At 50.3% G+C, this 18,070-nt stretch overlaps 2 protein-coding genes across 2 annotated transcripts; both read right to left on the bottom strand.

Moving 5' to 3' along the window:
• Positions 1-12,601: 12,601 nt before the first annotated feature.
• LOC113896627 lies at positions 12,602-14,550 on the bottom strand. The gene is made up of 4 exons (XM_027548849.1): positions 14,311-14,550; positions 14,200-14,232; positions 13,703-13,840; positions 12,602-12,945 (listed from the first exon to the last, which is right to left on the bottom strand). The coding sequence occupies exons 1-4, from the start codon at positions 14,461-14,463 to the stop codon at positions 12,823-12,825; spliced, it is 447 nt and encodes a 148-aa protein (XP_027404650.1). The 5' UTR covers positions 14,464-14,550; the 3' UTR covers positions 12,602-12,822.
• Positions 14,551-15,711: 1,161 nt separating this feature from the next.
• Positions 15,712-18,070, bottom strand: CSF2 (colony stimulating factor 2). The gene is made up of 4 exons (XM_027548848.1): positions 17,905-18,070; positions 17,766-17,804; positions 16,921-17,046; positions 15,712-16,141 (listed from the first exon to the last, which is right to left on the bottom strand). The coding sequence occupies exons 1-4, from the start codon at positions 18,061-18,063 to the stop codon at positions 16,034-16,036; spliced, it is 432 nt and encodes a 143-aa protein (XP_027404649.1). The 5' UTR covers positions 18,064-18,070; the 3' UTR covers positions 15,712-16,033.

The raw sequence follows: 18,070 nt of genomic DNA, 5'->3' as shown, positions 1-18,070 counted from the left end.
ACTGAGCGACTGAACTGAGTGACCCACTTGGGAAATTTATGCTTCCCATCCCTGCAACTCTTGACTGTGTGGGTTTAGAGATCCTGGTCCTTAGGAAGGGACACTTCCACCTGAGACCACAAGTGAGTGTCCCATTAAACTGTAAGCCAAAGCTGTTGCCAGGGATTTTGACCTCCTTGTGTCCAGGGACCAGCAGAAAAGAACTACTCTGGTCACGAGTACCAAAGCCTGATCATCAGGCGGAGGAAAGAGTACTGCTCCATAGTACTACACAGTGGGATCCACTCGAGTGCCTCTCTGGTATTCCTACCCCCAGTTTTGACAGTAAAAGAGACAAGTGCAGCATCCCCAGGCTAAAACCAAATCAGATCAGGAATTAGATCCCTCTGTGATAAGGGACTGGGTTATGCCACCAGGGAAGCCACCAAGATGAGTATATACTCAGTGTTCTCAATGCTAACTGTGCATGTATGCATGCTCAGTTGTGTCTGACTCTTTGGGACCCCATGGACTGTTGCCTGCCAGGCTGTTCTGTCCATGGGATTCTCCAGGCAAGAATACTGGAGTGGGTTGCCATACCCTTCTCTGGAGGATCTTCCCAACCCAGGGATCAAACCTGGGTCTCCTGCACTGCAGGCGGATTCTTTACCACTGAGCCACTGAGGAAGCCCAATGCTAACTAAGGGGATCTAAAATAGACAGAAGAAAAGATGAGTCCTGGGTGGCTCTGAGATCGACTACAACAGCAGGGGCTGTAGTTCATCTCACTAACCTTCCTCTACTAAGCTTCCTCCAAGAAGAGAAGCACATCAGAATCATCAATGTGCCGGAGGTCACTCAGCCTGGCTTGAGATAGCCCATTGCTAATTTTTAAGAGCCAGTTGTTAAACATGCAACCGTACATACAGCATTAGAATCCTGGAGGAGCTGCTCCCAGAACATGTGGGAAGTGGTTACATGAAGAAGAGGATCTAAACAGCTCAAGGGGTGGATTGTGGTGGACACAATGGTGTGCTGCCCAAAACACCCTTCAAGGGTCAAGGGCTTATTCCCGCAGCTTAGGAGTGCTGCTGGAAGGCAACTCTTTGCAGGAATCTCCCCTCTTTGGGGATTTCCTTGGCTGAAAAGCATTGCTATGCCTGGAGTTGTGTGTCCTCCAAGGGACAGCCTACATCAAGGAATAAAGCTTGACTTCCACCCCCTAAGTTTGGAAAACTCTGAAGGATCATCTCCTTTGGGTCAACTGAGGGTTTTGTTGTGACTGCATTGAATCCAGCTTCTCCCTCAGTTCAATCCTGCTCCCTTCCCTCCCATTTTCTTCTCTTCCACAAACAGTCCTTCATGCTAATCTCTGTCTCACAGCCTCCTTCCCAGGGACCCAGCCTGAGGCAGGCAACCTAGTCATGGTTTCAACACAAAGGTCCCTTCAAAGTAGGAAAGTCTTACCCCTTGTCAGGGGTTCTTGGACTCTACAGACACGGAGCTGAGTGTGTCCAGGTCAGTCTCAGTGTCTCTACTTGAGAAAGCAGCTAGTCTTCCCATCTGTGTCTGGCCTGGGGTTTCTGTCTTTGGCCAGAACCTTTTAGCTCCTCAGATCTCTGGGCCCTGGACGTCATAGAGCTGAAGAAAGAAGTTGGCCAGTTGGAGCAAAGTATTATCTGATAACCACGAGAGCACTAGACTACAGCCGTTACCTGGTACTGTCCATTATACCCACAGAGTCTGGACTCACAGTGGCTACTAAGACCTCAGGAGAGACGTGGGGGAGCAGTTCCCACCCCATAAGTTTTGGAAGCAGCAGTGGTGTCAGGGATATGAATTAATTCTTGAGTCTGGCTCTGTTGCTGAAAACTTGCCCTCTGTTCACCAGTGCTGAATAGAAATGTGGAGACAGAGTTTTGGGTGAAGTAGAAAAGAATAATTTTCTTGCTTTGCCAGGCAGAGTGGGCCACAGCAGGTTAATGCCCTCAAAACTGTGTGCCCTGCCCTGGAGTGGGTAGCGACTAACCTTCTGTTCAGTTCAGCTTCTGAGTCATGTCCGACTCTTTGTGACCCCATGAATCACAGCACGCCAGGCCTCCCTGTCCATCACCAACTCCCGGAGTTCACCCAAACTCTTGTCCATCGAGTCGGTGATGCCATCAAACCATCTCATCCTCTGTTGTCCCCTTCTCCTCCTGCCCCCAATCCCTCCCAGCATCAGAGTCTTTTCCAATGAGTCAACTCTTTGCATGAGGTGGCCAAAGTATTGGAGTTTCAGCTTTAGCATCAGTCCTTCCAAAGAACACCCAGGACTGATCTCCTTTAGAATGGATTGGTTGGATCTCTTTGCAGTCCAAGGGACTCTCAAGAGTCTTCTCCAACACCGCAGTTCAAAAGCATCAATTCTTTGGTGCTCAGCTTTCTTCACAGTCCAACTTTCACATCCATACATGACTACTGGAAAAACCATAGCCTTGACTAGACGAACCTTTGTTGGCAAAGTAATGTCTCTGCTTTTTAATATGCTATCTAGGTTGATCGTAACTTTCCTTCCAAGAAGTAAGCTTCTTTTAATTTCATGGCTGCAGTCACCATCTGCAGTGATTTTGGAGCCCCAAAAAATAAAGTCTGACACTGTTTCCACTGCTTCCCCATCTATTTCCCATGAAGTGATGGGACCAGATGCCATGATCTTCGTTTTCTGAATATTGAGCTTTAAGCCAACTTTTTCACTCTCCACTTTCACTTTCATCAAGAGGCTTTTTAGTTCCTCTTCACTCTCTGCCATAAGGGTGGTGTCATCTGCATATCTGAAGTTATTGCTATTTCTCCCGGCAATCTTGATTCCAGCTTGTGCTTCTTCCAGCCTAGCGTTTCTCATGATGTACTCTGCATATAAGTTAAATAAGCAGGGTGACAATATACAGCCTTGATGTACTCCTTTTCCTATCAAAACTGTGTGCCATGCTCTGGAGTGGGTAGCAACTAATCATAGAGTGTCCAACGAGTGGGTTGTGACCAGCTTGTGGACACTGATTGGTTGGTAGTGAGGTAATCGGGAGTCAGGATCATCAACCTTCTGGTTCCAACTGGTCTGCAGTCTACATGCTTGTGGGCAGCATCAGTTAACCTCTTCCAGCTGGTGGAATTATCTACAAAACAGCTCAAAGGACATGGCTCAGAATATTATCTCTAATTCTTAGGAAAGAACTAAAAGGTCCTTGACTTTGTTTAATGACTGTGTGTGTGTGCGCTAAGTGACTTCAGTTGGGTCCGACTCTTTGTGACCCTGTGGACTGTAGCCTGCCAGGCTCCTCTGTCCATGGGATTCTCCAGGCAAGAATACTGGAGTGGGCTGCCATGACCTCCTCCAGGGGATCTTCCTGACCTAGGGATCGAACTCGCATCTCCTGCAGCTGCTGCATTGCAGGCGGATTCTTTACCACTGAGCCACCGGGGAAGCCCTTATTTAACAGCTAAAGTATTATTTTGTCTTGCTTGACTATTTTCCTATTTTCCTTTCTTTCTGTATTTTCTCACTTCTCTGGTTAAACTTATTCTTTGACTAAAGTTTTTCTATGGACAAAAGGCAGGCAGAGGACATGGCTGGGAGGTTATTCTGTGAAGGCCTCAGAGGGTCCTGCTCAGTCACAGCTCCAGGGATAGTAAGAGCCGCAACCTGCTCCCTTCCTGAGATCATGCGGAAGGGGGAGTTGTGGCCCTGGAAAAAGCCCCTCGAAGTCTCTGATTGCAGTGCTGGGAAAGAAACTGCAAGAGCCTCTAAGGCTGCGTGCAGGACAAAACTGCCACCTCTCACCCTGACCGCAGCAGCAGCTGTGTCTTTGTCTCTGCTGGGACCCTAAGTCTGTCTGTTCATCTGTCTCCATGTCTGTCAGTCTGTCACTGCCACTGTCTCCAGCTGGTCTTTCCATATATTCCTTCCAAGCTTTGGCTGAATCTGTCAGTACCAGGGACTTGGTCAGTGTCTGTCCATCTCTTACCATCAGGATCTTCAGGCTGTGTCTTTCTCACCGTCATGGTCATGGTCATGGTCTGTTCTATCTGTTTGTTTGCTTGTGACACCTTGACTTCTTGACTGGATGACATTAAGGAAAGAAGCTCCTTCCTACGGGGGTTCCTACCCACTAAGCTCCACAAGCGTTCATGATAACTACAGGACCCAGGCCCACAGCCATGCCTAGTGTTCTTGTTTGGTCTGGAGCCCAAAGGACATTTTGGTCTGCTTAGGGACTCATCACTGTCCCTAAGCAGACCAAAGCATCAAAGGTGCAGGAGCCTTCTGTGCAAATGTAGCCCAGGGAATGGCCTGAGATTCTTGCAGCTTCCTGTGGTTTCTTCCTGGGTTCCAAAACTGGCTGGTGTGCATTTCCAGGGATTGTACCTGTGAGAGATGTTAGGGTCTGAGTCACAGGTCTTCTGTGAATCTAGGCTGGGCACAGCCCTGCCTCTGGCTAGAGCTTTTGTTTCACTTGAAAACCTGGGAGGGCTGATAGCAACTGCCCTGGAGAGATTCTGGTAGGAAAAGGGACCTAAGAGTCATGGTGGTCAGTCAGGGAGACCTTCCTGGGTGTGAGGGGGATGGATGGAACTATGAGTTATCATGTAGTTTCTGACTCGAAACAACTGTGGCTGTAGCAACAGTTGCTGTTTCCTTGGCCACCACTCCCAGCACATGAAATGGCACCACCCTTATCCAGCCCTGCTGGCGCAAGAGGCCTGGGTAGGAGCCAGGGCCTCCACCAGGACAACTCGGGGCTGCCCCAGGCTCTGGGCAGGAGGAAGTATGACACATAGCCAGGGAGCTAGGCTTCCCTCCCTTCTTCTGCTTCCTTTGAGACAGTTTCTAAATCCGTTAAGTGGGAGAGGGAGCAGGCCAGCTATGCTGATGTTAGTTTCTCAGCTCCCCTGGCTCCTGGGTGACCCATGGTCATCCTCTTGGCTCATCTTTCAAATGCTGATGTTGATAAGGATAATGATAACAGATATCTGGTTGTGTGTGGAGTACCTTTTAGCCTGGTGCTGATATTTGCCCCACAGAGCCTTTTCTAAGCTTCAGGAAATTCATGCTGCCTTTCCATCCTGATGTCCATTAAAACCTGTATTTCTATTAATCAGAGGTAAGAAGTGGCTCACTTTTCTCAGACCCTGGAACACAGTCACTGCTGGTACCTACACAGCGAGGGATCCTCCCCAGACTTAGGGGATAGAGTTATAGTTCAGAGCAGAGACCTCATAGTCCTCCAACAGATGATAGTGCTCCCCTAAGACTTCCCTGGTGGTTCAATGGGTAAAGAATCTGCCTGCATTGCAGAAGAATCAGGAGACGTGGATTCGATCCCTGGACCAGGAGGATCCCCTGAAGAAGGGCATGGCAACCCACTCCAGTATTCTTGCCTGGAGACTCCCATGGACACAGAAGCCTGGGGGCTACAGTCCATAGGGTTGCAAAGAGTCAGACACGACTGAAGCAACTGAACACACATGCATGCAAGGCCTAGAAGGTAGCCAGGCAAGCCCCAGAGTAAATGTTGAGGAGGAGGATGCCCCAGTAAAGGACACGTCCATCTCCCACTAGACACTTCTATCCCACTGGGAGAAAAACATTAGCTGTTTGACTAGGATGCATTCCAGGCACAGGGGTCTGGGGATGGTAAGAGAACTGCAGCTGATTCCTGTTCCTGGGACCAAGGGCTACTGGAGGGAGACAAAAGGCTATAAGCAGTGAGGCTGGAAGGGTCTCCAGGACTGTGTGCCTAGAGTGGCAGGTCTTAGAACAGACCAAAGGTGCTCACACTGAGCCAGCAGGGAGCCCCTGGCCAACCTTGGACCAGACTTAGTTGGATTGGGTTTTGTTTCTCATAGCCAGACTAATGCACTTAAAGGTAAACACCTCAAGTGTTGGGTTCTGTGCAGAGCCTGGCATAATTCTTGATACTTTGTAGGATTCAGTAAATATTTGTTGAGTGAATCAATAGGTACATGAATCCATCTGACTGCCTGGAAGCGCAGCAGGAGGGATCCATCTGGAGATGAGTGTCCACGGGACAGTCGTGGTAGTCATCTGTGGCGGTGCAGGGTGGGTGGACCAGGGTGAGGCTGTGTGATAGAGAGAAGTGGAAAGATTTGACAGGGGGCAGGAAGGTGAGAGCACCAGGACATGGCAGAGACCGACCAGGGAGCTGAGACCCCAGGAGGACCCCAGACTGGTTTGACCTGGTCTCTCCTCTAGGACAGTGGCACGTCACTGTTTGGGCCCTTCTTGAGCTGACTCCCCCGGTGAGACACGGAAGACAATGGAAGTCAAGGCAGCCTACCCACAGCCAGGACAGCATGTGGAGCTGGTGAGCAATAAGCTGGCTAATTTCTGCTCATCTCAGTGCACGTGCTTCAGTGCAGCCTGCCCAAGCTGAGCCTCCCAAGAACAGTCCCCTTGGCCCTTGGACCAGACTTAGTCGGATTTGGGTTTTGTTTCCCAACAGTTGGCTTGTCAGAATGTTGATGGTTGGGCAAGACTGAACAATGTAGAGAAGAATTCAAATAATGAGGAGAATGTTCAGGAAATAGCTTCGGATCATGTGAAGGGAAAGGAGAGATCCAGTGTCTGATGGACAAGCAGTACCTATAAAAGGCAGGAAGACCAGCAACAATGTTGTTTATAAAAGACTTCCTTGGAAAAAAGTGTGACAGTACCAGCTAAGCTAAAATATGCAAATCCTATGACCCAGTAATCCCACACCATACTCAACATTTCCAACAGAAATGCATACATACACTCACCAAAATACGAGGACAAGAGTGTTTGTAGTTGCTTTATTAATATTGACCAGAAAGCACCAATGGCCAAAATATTCATCAGCAGAAAAATAAGAAAATGTATTTGGGATACAGTGGAATACTACACAGAAACAGAAAGGAACAGACTACAATTACATGCAACAACCAGAGAGATGGAATATTTAACAAAAGAAGTCAAATATAAAAGAGAGTGCAGCCTATGATTCCACTTCATCTAAGTTCAAGAATAGGCAAAATGACTATATGGTGATAGAGCTTAAAAGGTGGCTACACTTAGGCGAGTGGATACTGACTAGGAGGGAGAGAGTACAGGAAGCCTCTGGGGTGCTGGAAAATGTTCTCCGTCTTGCTCCGAGTGCTGGTTTTATCAGAATAAACATATATAAAAATTCACTGAACTGTACACTTAAGATTTGTGTACTTTATTGTTCAATAAGTGATTTTTTAAAGTTAAATAATTTTAAAAGGCTTGTTTTCAGCCTCTAGAAGAACCCTAGGATCTTGAAGGAAATGCCAACCTTCACATTAGGTGAGGGCTCAGGAGCCATGTTTGAGGGCAGAACCTAGGGAGTTTATGCTCATCTTCCTTTGAAGTCAAGAAAGAGAAAAGGGAGAAAAATTTTTGATTAATCATTTCTAGGTTGAAACAACAGGTCTGGGCCAGAGATAACATCAGTGGCGGCATCATGAAACTGTTTAACTGTTATCTCAAACCACAATGAAAAATAACGTGTGAAGCTGCATCCTTATTGGCAGCCATAACTCAGGGGTCTCCTAATAGGAGTGAAATTGGTCAGTCTTTTCCGAAGGTGAAGTCTGTGCTCAGTAGCCCTTTTGAGAGCCTAGAAAGAAGGCTTCTGTGGAACCAGGTCTAGGATTCTCTGTCTGGCTCACCTCCTGTGTGGTCATGAGGAAGTCCCAGGTCTTTTTGGGTCTTGGGGCAGACAGCTGCCAGCACCAACAGTGGGTAAGATGGCCCTTCGTCATCCCCAGCTCCCGTCTTGGGTGTTGGCTCTGCTTGGACTTGCTCTGCAGACTTGGATGCCATGAGCGTTCCAGCCTCACCTTTCCTTAGAGGAATAGGGCCAGTATCAGGCTGCTCTCAGCAGTGTTCTGACCTAGACCTTAGGTGTCAGGGCCCTGCATCTAGCTGGGCCTCTTTGTGTCAGGCTGGGGCCTCTCTGTCCCTGCCACAACCCCACTTCATAGATAAGAAAATGGAGCTCAAGACAACTTACATGCCAGATTCCTTATTTGTGAAGCCCATGTAACCAGATGGGAGGGTCCTGAGAGGCTGCTTCTGGAGCTACAACAACCAGCCTTGTGCATTCAACACAAAAAGCAGCTTTGCTCAGAAGCCCAGGTAGGCACAGTATGTACCTGGTCCATGCAGCCCCTGCCTTCCACTTCCAATCATATGGATTTGAATTCCCAAGCACACACATATGCAGGAAGCCAGAGGTGTAAGGACTCAGGCCCTGATTTCCAGGGCCAGTCCTGCTCACTTGGGGCTGGCTGGCAGGCCAGCTGTATAAGCCCCAAAGTGAGAATCCATGCACAGGGCAGTTGTAAAGGTAATCAAGGATGCCCGAACAGCACCTTGCAATCTCCAGGCCCAAACTGAGAGCTGCCCTGCCTGCCAAGGAGGAGCAGACAGGCCTCTTTTGCTATCCATGCTATCTCAGAAAGTACTGGTGCTCTGGACCTTCAGACATGGGTTCAGTCCCTGGGTCGGGAAGATCCCCTGGAGAAGGGAGTGGCACCGCACTCCAATATGCTTGCCTGACTCCATGGACAGAGGAGCCAGGCGGGCTACAGTCCATGGAGCTGCAAAGAGTTGGAGATGACTGAGCATGCACAAGCATGGGCTGTGAATGATACAGTCTGCATTGTAAGCTAATCACCAGCATCTTGGCTGAACAACCAATTTGGGGAATCAGTCAATGCAATGCAAGCCACCACTGAGCACCCCATTTATCTGGGGACACCGAGGATGCAGATTTTCTATAAGCAAAGGCCCCATATGATGCCCACTGACCTTGGCCTTCAGCCTTTCTCCTCCAAGGCCACACTCAAAACCATGACAGGGTAGAAAACCAAGGAGAAAACTCAACCTGCCATCCCACCATCTAAATCATAATCTTAGTTCCCTTCCAGCTCTTGGCCCACAGCGGGGTCATCCTGACAATGATAGCATTCTGGGCCTTTCACAAATGCTTTGACACGTTGTCATGTTAGCTTCATGTCCTTTGTTTCATTTCATGGACAGGCAGATTGTTTCTGTGGAGCTTCTCTCCTCTGTCTCTTAAGTGGTCTCCCTGAATGTGAATGCAGAGTCAAAGGATGTGAACACACCATGGCCCTGACAGAAGCGGCCATGTGGCTGCCAGTGCGGCTGTTCCAGTTCTCAGGGCCTAGCCTGAGAGAGGGCTGCCCTGCTGCTTTAGTGAAAGGCTTCGATTCCTGGTTCCATCTTCAGTACCACTGATTTCTGAGGCGGGATGGGGCCCCCAGGAAGCAGAAGGCTATAGCATGTTTGGGTGGTCCCTGGGGAGATCCCTGTGAAGGGAAGGGACTGTTTGTGTCCTGGGAAGTCTTGATGTATGGGTGAGCCCATCTCCTCAGACCATGTAGTCCTATTCCTCCTTCTGGTCTAGAGGTGGGCCTGGCAAAGCCAAGAGTGTTTCCTTGGGGTTAAAGTGGGCCTGCCATAGGCCTGCCCATGGTTATCTCCCATAAAAGAATACAATTTGAACTGGTTTCCCAGCTTAGGGAAAGAGAGTACCCAGGACAGTCAGAGCCATGCTTCTTGTGCCTAGGTGTCTGGCCTAGAGCTCCGGCTTTATGATGTGCCAGCCTGTCCTTAGGTCCTGAGGGTGAAGGGCCAGTAGGCTCTCAGAGAGCTGTGGGCTCAGACCTGCCTAGGTCTCCAGAGCAGTGCCCACATGGCCCTCCTACCTAGTTCCAGCCCCAGAAGGCTCCCCAGGACCACTGTCCAGAACTGAGATTAATTGGAGGGAAAACTGGGGCGCATGGAAAATACAAATGGCCTTCACTGCAGGGTCTCTTCATGGGTTTGGTGGCCTTGGCCAGGCAGGGCTTAAGGCTTTCAGGGGGATGAAGATAGTTAGTCCGGGTAGTATGGCTGCCTCCCTACTGTGTTCATTCCTGACTTTCCTCTCTCGCAGGAGAGGCACCAGAGCCTCTCTGTCAACCTGTTTACCTAGAGTTGAGCCAGGTGCTCTGAGAGTACATCATGGGAAATGCTGGGCTGGAAGAAGCACAAGCTGGAATCAAGATTGCCAGGAGAAACAGCAATAACCTCAGATATGCAGATGACACCACCCTTATGGCAGAAAGTGAAGAGGAACTGAAAAGCCTCTTGATGAAAGTGAAAGAGGAGAGTGAAAAAGTTGGCTTAAAGCTCAACATTCGGAAAACGAAGATCATGGCATCTGGTCCCATCACTTCATGGGAAATAGATGGGGAAACAGTGTCAGACTTTTGGGGGGGGGCTCCAAAATCACTGCAGATGGTGATTGCAGCCATGAAATTAAAAGATGCTTACTCCTTGGAAGGAAAGTTATGACCAACCTAGATAGCATATTCAAAAGCAGAGACATTACTTTGCCAACAAAGGTCCGTCTAGCCAAGGCTATGGTTTTTCCTGTGGTCATGTATGGATGTGAGAGTTGGACTGTGAAGAAAGCCGAGTGCTGAAGAATTGATGCTTTTGAACTGTGGTGTTGGAGAAGACTCTTGAGAGTCCTTTGGCCTGCAAGGAGATCCAACCGGTCCACCCTAAAGGAGATCAGTCCTGGGTGTTCATTGGAAGGACTGATGCTGAAGCTGAAACTCCAATACTTTGGCCACCTCATGCGAAGAGTTGACTCATTGGAAAAGACCCTGATGCCGGGAGGGATTGCGGACAGGAGGAGAAGGGGATGACAGAGGATGAGATGGCTGGATGGCATCACTGACTCGATGCACATGAGTTTGGGTAATCTCCGGGAGTTGGTGATGGACAGGGAGGCCTGGCGTGCTGTGATTCATGGGGTCGCAAAGAGTCGGGCACGACTGAGTGACTGAACTGAACTGAACTGAGCCAGGTGCTCTGAGGTTCTCTAGCTTGATGAATACTCTGAACCTAGGCTGTAGTCCAGCCTCCGGGGCCAGAGTCACCCCTGCCTTTGTGAACTTTGACTAAGAGACTGGGGCATCTGTCCAAGGTCACACAGCAAGCTAGTGGCAAGCCAGGCTCATGCGTACCCTGCTGTCCTGAACACAGCCCTGAGATTCCAAGGGTGTTCATGCAAGCCCCGACCTCCTACTGTCAGGTGTCTCAGGCTGAGAGGAGGCCGGGCATGGAAGTAGCAGTTCTTCCTGCCAGCATATCTCAGCAACCCCGTGCTGCCATGCATCCCACAGACCCTGCTGCCAGTCACAGAGAAATGGTCTCGAAAACTCTGAGCACCTGTGTGGTTTGCCCAAGTGACAGGAACTCATAGACTCTGGGGACTGGACCATGGGCTTTCTCTGGGCCAAAACCAACCTTGGCCCCTGGTCCCGTAGCGGCTGAACCTGAATCACAGAGCCACGCTCAATGTTCTGAGATAATTTGGCCACTTCCCTCAGTCACACTTGAGGCTGACCTCCAGCCTAATGTGGTCCCCACAGTGGAGATGAGCTGCAAGTCGTCTGAAAATCATGGGCCAAGGGATGAGGGTGGGGAGGGCGGTAGTGGGTCTGTGTGCTGACTGTAGGCACAGTCTGAAGCTTTACAGCAGAGTAAGGTAGATTTGCAGACTCTATACAAGTCCCACCTGGGCTTAGTTTTGGTTACAGCTTGATGACTATTTATATTCCAGAATAGTAGATCTTTATCTTTCCCGGTTTGTTGAACGAGTTCATGGTCTGAAGGTCTGGATTGTAGGAAGCTATTTGGATTGTGGGGTAATCCCAGTCACCTCTAATAAATGGTTCGAATACTTAGGGTTAGGGTTAGAATTGAAAGTGGGTAGGGGTCAGAGCCTGGTAGCCCAATGTGGCAGCATTTCAAGACCTGAGGGACTGGTGGACCCCCCACAGGCAAGGCCCCATGCTTTGGGGGTGCGAGGGTGTTAATAGTAGGGGAGTGGCCTGTTAGGTCAAGGAGATGCTTGGAAAGTGTCCTTGGAGGGTTTGTGAGGAGCTCAGTAAGCCAGAAGAGGGGCTTTGAAGTCAGTTGTTTGCTGGTTGAGATGAAGCTGAGGGTTTGGAAATGTTCTGGGCCCCCATGGGCCCCTTAGCCTGGTCCAGGTCCCCCACTGTGCTGAGTCCTCTGTGAGTAGCCTGAAATCCCCCTTGCTCCTGAGCCATTTACTAGGGTTGACTCTTCTGTTGCCTCACTGAGTCCTCCGGTGGGGGGATGGGGGAGGATGAGGATCAAGTGAACTTAGAGCTGCAGTAGAAACCCAAGTAGGGAGGGCCTTGGACCTTTGGATCAGGTGTGGATGGGTGCTGAGTGAGCCTGGGGAGGGGTGTCTGGGAATAGATCTGATTTGAGTTTTAAAGGACACAGGGAGAAGAGGAGCAGTAACCAACTGCACTAGCATCGATGGGGCTCCTACGACGTGTCCACTGGCACTAGAAGCACATCAAAGGGCAGATGAGGTGGGGTTCCCACTCGCCTTCCTGGGCCTCTTCCTGAGAGACCCCTGGCCCTCCAGGTCAGGAGCCTTGGTTATGGGGCCATCAATCCCAGCCCCTTACCCCTCTCAGTCTATCAAGGCCCCAGAGAGACTGAACACTATCACAACTCTTACCAGCATTTCCTTACCCCAGCTTTATTAAGGCAGCAACTGCTGATGCATCAGTTACAGAAATATTTCCTCAAGCACACCCCTGCCGTTACCACCCTCAGCCCCATCTGCTGACCCAGGGCCAGCAAACTCTTACCCCACCCCGGCTGTAAATTGTTCCTGCGGCTCCTCCAGCCCCATCTCCTGAAACTCTCAGGGCATCAGGACGTGAGAGGACGAGGTCTCAGAGGATGCCCTTGATCCTTTTACAAGATTTCCATCCTTCTATAGATATGACAACACTCTTTAAAGCTTCTTTGAACTTTGAGAAGTTACTTTTCTCAGTAATACAGTTGTGTCCTGTTAGCTAAATAAGAAACACATAATTAAGTTCTCTTCTTAGCAGAAAAAAAAAAGTAAAAGCAAACTCTGTTCTCCCAGCCATAAGGGCCCTGTAAGACCCACCTATCTACCTAGGAGGTGACTCGGCAAACCCTCCCCATCTGTCTTCACTGGGCACCATCTGGTGATGGTAGAGCCCCAGGACTGAGGGTCATCCATAGCTTTAGGGAGAGACCCAGCAGAGTGTGGGGAGGTCTCCTGGCTCCCCAGGACAGGGACACAAGAACACGCAGGGTGAGGGGACACAGGAGACAAACAGTAAGGTGGGCAAAAAGCAGGGACCCTCAATCGTTTCCCCACAACATCCCCCCCTAAGCGGCTACCCATCCCCACACCATGGGCTCCCAGTGGAGCCCCTTAACCTAAGAAAGAGCACCAAGAGCAGGGCAAACCAGAGCCAGTTAAGACTAGCCACCTGACTGGGGCTGGCCCTGAGTGCCCTTCCCTCTCCCAGGCTGAGTCCATGCCCTGACCTGTCCCACACCAATTCCTGTGTGTACGGGCTTGGCAGAGGGTAAACAAAAGTGTCTAGAATGGCCCCTGAATCCCCACTCCCCTAAGCCTCGGTCCCTGTCAGTCAGTGGACTTCTTTTGGATGACAAATTAGTATCTGAAGCCTCACATGTAGCAAACGGGGGCCCTAAGAAACTGTTTGCTCCCCTGGGCCTCCGGCTGTGGTGGTGAGAGAAATGATGTCTCAGGTTCCCCTAAGAACAACTTACTTTCAGCTTTGGGCAGATTTCGGTGAGTTGCCTCATGTTCTTACAGACTTTTTCTATGTGACAGTCATTCTTGTGTTTCGTAGAGATGTTATTCAGGGTGGAGATGAAGCCCTCTATAAACTTCCCATAGCAGAGTTCCTGAAACAGGGTTGAGGGCATTGAATTGAGGGTCCGCTGACCCTCAGCCTCATCCATCCCTAGTTACCCTGGCCAGATGGAACCCTGGACTCAAATTCAGGCCAGGGTAACCAGGGATAGTTGAGGTTTGCAGTGGGTTTCTGATCTTTCCTTAGGCATGGGGCTGCTCTGGGATAGTGATCAAAGAGCCCGGCAAAACCTGGCTTCTGGTTCATCTGCTGCCTGAGCCAGAGACTTCATCTTCAAACTCCCAACTTTCTCCCCAGATTTCTTGACCCAACAACTTTTGTTCTTGTCTCTGCCCTGGGATTTCCCTTTCAAGTGGGGTCAGAAATGACCATGGGTTGACTGCTCCTTACCTCACTGGTGTTCTGAGGCCTTTCGAAGGAGCCCTGGAAGCAGGAAAAGTTGGTTAGAAACACAGAGGGCCACTGAGAGTAAAGTGATATTTGATGAAGACCCAGACTTACCTTGTATGTAACGTTGTCAGCCATGAGTTCTTTCTCAATCTCAGCACAGACTGCTGTGTGATTGTCCTGGGTAGACCCACTGATTATCTTCATCGGGGCAGAATGGCTTTCCAAGACCCATGACACACAAGCCAGGAGCACGTACAGGAACATGGTATGATTGAGGTGGTTCCAAGCTGATCCGAACCCTGGGCTTGATAGCACTTCTGTGAGGAGATGTACCTCTATATGAGAGTCTGAGGAAATGCTAAATCTCTTATCAGTTATCATTGGTTTATGTAGAAGGCAGCGAGGATCTACGTTATCTCTGGGCAAGATGTGTTTTTCATTTTCTATGACTACATCATACTCTGTGGATTCTTGGCTTTGCTAAAATTCAGGTTTGGTGTAAGAATTTTTATTTATAATTGCATCTAAAGTCATGACCTTTCTGCCTGGTCTTTGACCAGGACTGGTGCTGTCTACAGTTGGTGGCTTGAGCAGAGCAAGCAAGTAGGGTGTAGAAAAAAACCAGGCAGGAGCTAAAACTCACCAAATAAGCTTCCCCAGGCCCACCCGTCAAGGTAAAGGCTGGCCATCCTGCCCTCTTGACACTTAGGGAGAGACCCACTTCCTCACAGACCCCAGAAGGGACACTGGAGGACAGGTTCGGGAACAAGACCTCCAGCCCCATTGACAAAGCATAGGCAGGAAGGAGAAATACTGTTTTTCCAGTCTGAAGGGCATGGATTTGGGGGGAAGGTGCCAGAATACATGCAGAACTTAATGTAAAAACAAAAACCAACTCAGAAAAATGCCACATGAGAGCCATTTACTAACAAATTATGCACTTACATTCTGACACTCAAAGATTAAGATCACCCATTTGGAGGAAAATTTGGTAAATATGCTGAGCTCTGACCCCTGTGGTTTTGTTTCTTTTTCCCTGAACAGCTAGTCTATTTGCTGGTTCACCTTGGGAGTGGTTGAAACCCTGAGTGTGGGGGGCAGGGCATGGCCAGGGTCTGGGCCTCTCTCTGAAGGGCCCATTCAGCCAGTGACCAGCCAAGCCTCAGGAATCCCCCACCTGCCCAAGAAGGATGACGACTCTTCTATGGAGCAAGATTCCCACTGTCTGGGTTACTTGGACTTCCAAGTGAACCTGGAAGCCTCTCTCTGGGGTGGGAACCTGTGAGCACCCAGGGAAGCATGTCCACGTGTGCAGAATGTCATACCCAGCAGGGCTCCTGCCTCCCCTGTGCTCTGACAGTGTTGAGTGTCCAATTGTGCCTTATCTGCAGGCCCCAGCCCCCTCCCCCAACTCCCAGCTTCCTCCCCTCCCTGCCCTGGGCCAGGGAGGAGAGCACCTTGAACATTTGCTCATGATTGAAAACAAACTGGAAAACTGCACAAATCAGAACAGACTTTGAATAATTTATTATTATAGAAAAACATCTTGAATAAATATGGGGTATGAGTTTAAATAAATAAATAAATAAATATTAAAATACATAAATATATAAATAAATATTGCTGATCCCTGCCAGTGTAAAACATTTCCCGTTTCCCCTGTCACACCTGTATCAGGGGCAACATGGCCCTGAACAAGCCAGCGGCCCCCTACAGCTCTGGCCCTCCCTGTGGTCCCTCCAGTGTGAAGATCCTGAGTTTTGTTTGGCTCTTTGTGGGTAGGAGGGCAGCGATCTGTGAGGTAAGCTTCCACTTCTGGCTGGTTTGGCCTGCTTCACTTCTGGGCTGGTTCCCAGCAGTCAAAGGGAATGATAAAAAGGAACTCCTTCAGGTCCTCTTTGAAATTTTTGAAGCTGATAAACTGGGTTCCACAGGAAGTTTCCTTAAGAAAGAAACGGAAATAAAAACCCTGAGTCCAGGCATGAGTGGGTGACGTGGGGGAGGCATCAGCATGTTTCTGTGCTGTCTCTTAGAACTCGGAGGTCAGAAGGCCTGTCTGAGGCCCGCCTCCTGACGTGGGTCAGGTGACACCTTGCCACCCGTGTGTCACCCAAAGGGTGCACAGAGCTGTCGGTGGCAGCTGGCCCAGGGGCCCGATAAAAGTGCAAGACGGACACTGGTCTGCTGGGCAGCCGGGCCCCTGCGTCTTTGGTCCCAGGCCAGGGCACAAAGCTGAGCCCCAACTGTCTCTAGGAGCCCAGAATGAGCACGTTTCAAGGCCGCAGACCTCACTTTTCCCACAGGGAAGGATTGTTTGGGGCCTTTTTCCATTCCAAGTAAGCTTTCCTCCTTGCTCCGATGCAATCCAGGCAGCCCAGGAGGGACCAGGGGAAAGTCCTTTTAGGAGGAGGCACTTGGGCTGTGGAACTTCCTCTGGGCCTTAGGCAGGTCTTGAGTTTCCTTGTGTTTGCCTCACCTCTGACATCATTAACAGTAATGACAAGCAAGGTACCAGCTCCCGCTACGACATGATACAGTCTCTCGAGCTCCAGGGCTTTAACACCTAGAGTGGTTCCCTCTCAGGAAGGGCTGATTATTACAAATCTATTGATTCAAACCATTTGGAGTCCCAAATACCCACAGCCAAAAGTCTCGCCCCACTATTTCTCCACCCTCCTCGAAGGAGACCTTCCTGCTTGGGCACCTAGTGGGGGCACTCACCGGGGTGGGTGGGCAGTGTTTCTCGTAGTGGGTGGCCATCATGGTCAAGGAGCTCATGAGACTAGTGAGGCTGCCCTGCAGGCCCTTCTTGTACAGCTTCAGGCGAGTCTGCAGGCACGTTGGCTCCTGTGGGAAATGTCCATTCCTTGGTGAGCAGTGGCCGAGTGTGCTCTGGTGGGCCCAGGACATCCTCCCCATCACTGCTTCCTGTTCTCATCCCACTCTCCCAAGAGCAGGGCCTGGGAGGGGCACAGGATTGTTCCTGACTAAGCTCAGGCTAGGCCCTGTCATACACACAGCCTTGTCCCCCCATCCACTACAGACGAGTCTGACTCGCCCTCACCACTCAGCTCAGGCCACCTCCAGCCAGCACAGCCACATTCCCTTGGTCTGGTATCTCAAGAGGGTCCCAGCCCCCAGAGAAGGAGATCGCTGGTCCTTCCACCCTTCGGGGGAAGGGGGTGGGGGGCTTGCCCAAAGCTGTTGTGCAGACATAGTTGTTCCTGAAAATCTTCTGTGACCTTCAGTGGCCAGCACGGTGTCCACAGAGCTTGGTCTCAGGGCACAGTGAGTGTCCCAAGCCCACAGCCCCTGTCTCATGACATAACCCCCGCCAGTCCCCTGGTGACCTCGATACCCTTGAACACTAGGTCTGTCCATGGCTGCTCAGTTAGTAAAGGAGTCCACATGACTGCCACAGGGGCAAGGCCTTCTAAGCAACCCTCCTTCTGGCAGCCAGCTGGCTAGAGAGAAAGTGGACAACCCTGTAAGGGTCCGTCTAAAATGGAGTCAGTCCCCAGGGCAGAGGCCTTTGGGAAAAGGTGTGTCAGAGAGAAGCATCTTACCTGGGAGTCAAACTTTTCAGAGACGACTTCTGTGTCATTCTGTAGGAAAGGAAAATATTCTGTTATCGAGCTGACAGGCAGGACGAGTCCAGGCCAGCAGGGTGGCCCAGGCATGGCCTGTGCTCCCTCCCTCACTCACCATCACAGCATCAGTGTCACTGCTGTGGTTCAGAAGGCTCAGGGCCTCCTTGATGGCATCCACATGCTGCCAGGGCCGGGTGGCAGTGTTGGGTGGGCGAGTAGGTGCGGAGAAGCTGCAGACCACAGTGCCCAGGAGAAGCAGGTTCTGCAGCCACATCCTCTTG

The sequence above is a fragment of the Bos indicus x Bos taurus genome, chromosome 7 (genome assembly GCF_003369695.1).
Source record: "Bos indicus x Bos taurus breed Angus x Brahman F1 hybrid chromosome 7, Bos_hybrid_MaternalHap_v2.0, whole genome shotgun sequence".
NCBI classification, from domain to species: domain Eukaryota; kingdom Metazoa; phylum Chordata; class Mammalia; order Artiodactyla; family Bovidae; genus Bos; species Bos indicus x Bos taurus.
Note: the sequence above shows the minus strand (reverse complement) of the source record. Positions and strands in the feature narration are given on the sequence as shown.

Bases quoted from the DNA above. Each gene is read 5' to 3' on its own strand.
- LOC113896627 (XM_027548849.1), bottom strand. From the start codon at position 14,463: ATGTTCCTGTACGTGCTCCTGGCTTGTGTGTCATGGGTCTTGGAAAGC. The intron at 14,233-14,310 runs GTAAGTCTGGGT...TCCTGCTTCCAG, and splicing joins CTGACAACGTTACATACAAG to GGCTCCTTCGAAAGGCCTCA. The intron at 13,841-14,199 runs GTAAGGAGCAGT...ACCCTGTTTCAG, and splicing joins GGCCTCAGAACACCAGTGAG to GAACTCTGCTATGGGAAGTT.
- CSF2 (XM_027548848.1), bottom strand. From the start codon at position 18,063: ATGTGGCTGCAGAACCTGCTTCTCCTGGGCACTGTGGTCTGCAGCTTC. The intron at 17,047-17,765 runs GTAAGATGCTTC...CATTTCCCACAG, and splicing joins CTGAAAAGTTTGACTCCCAG to GAGCCAACGTGCCTGCAGAC. The intron at 16,142-16,920 runs GTGAGTGCCCCC...TTCTTTCTTAAG, and splicing joins AACACTGCCCACCCACCCCG to GAAACTTCCTGTGGAACCCA.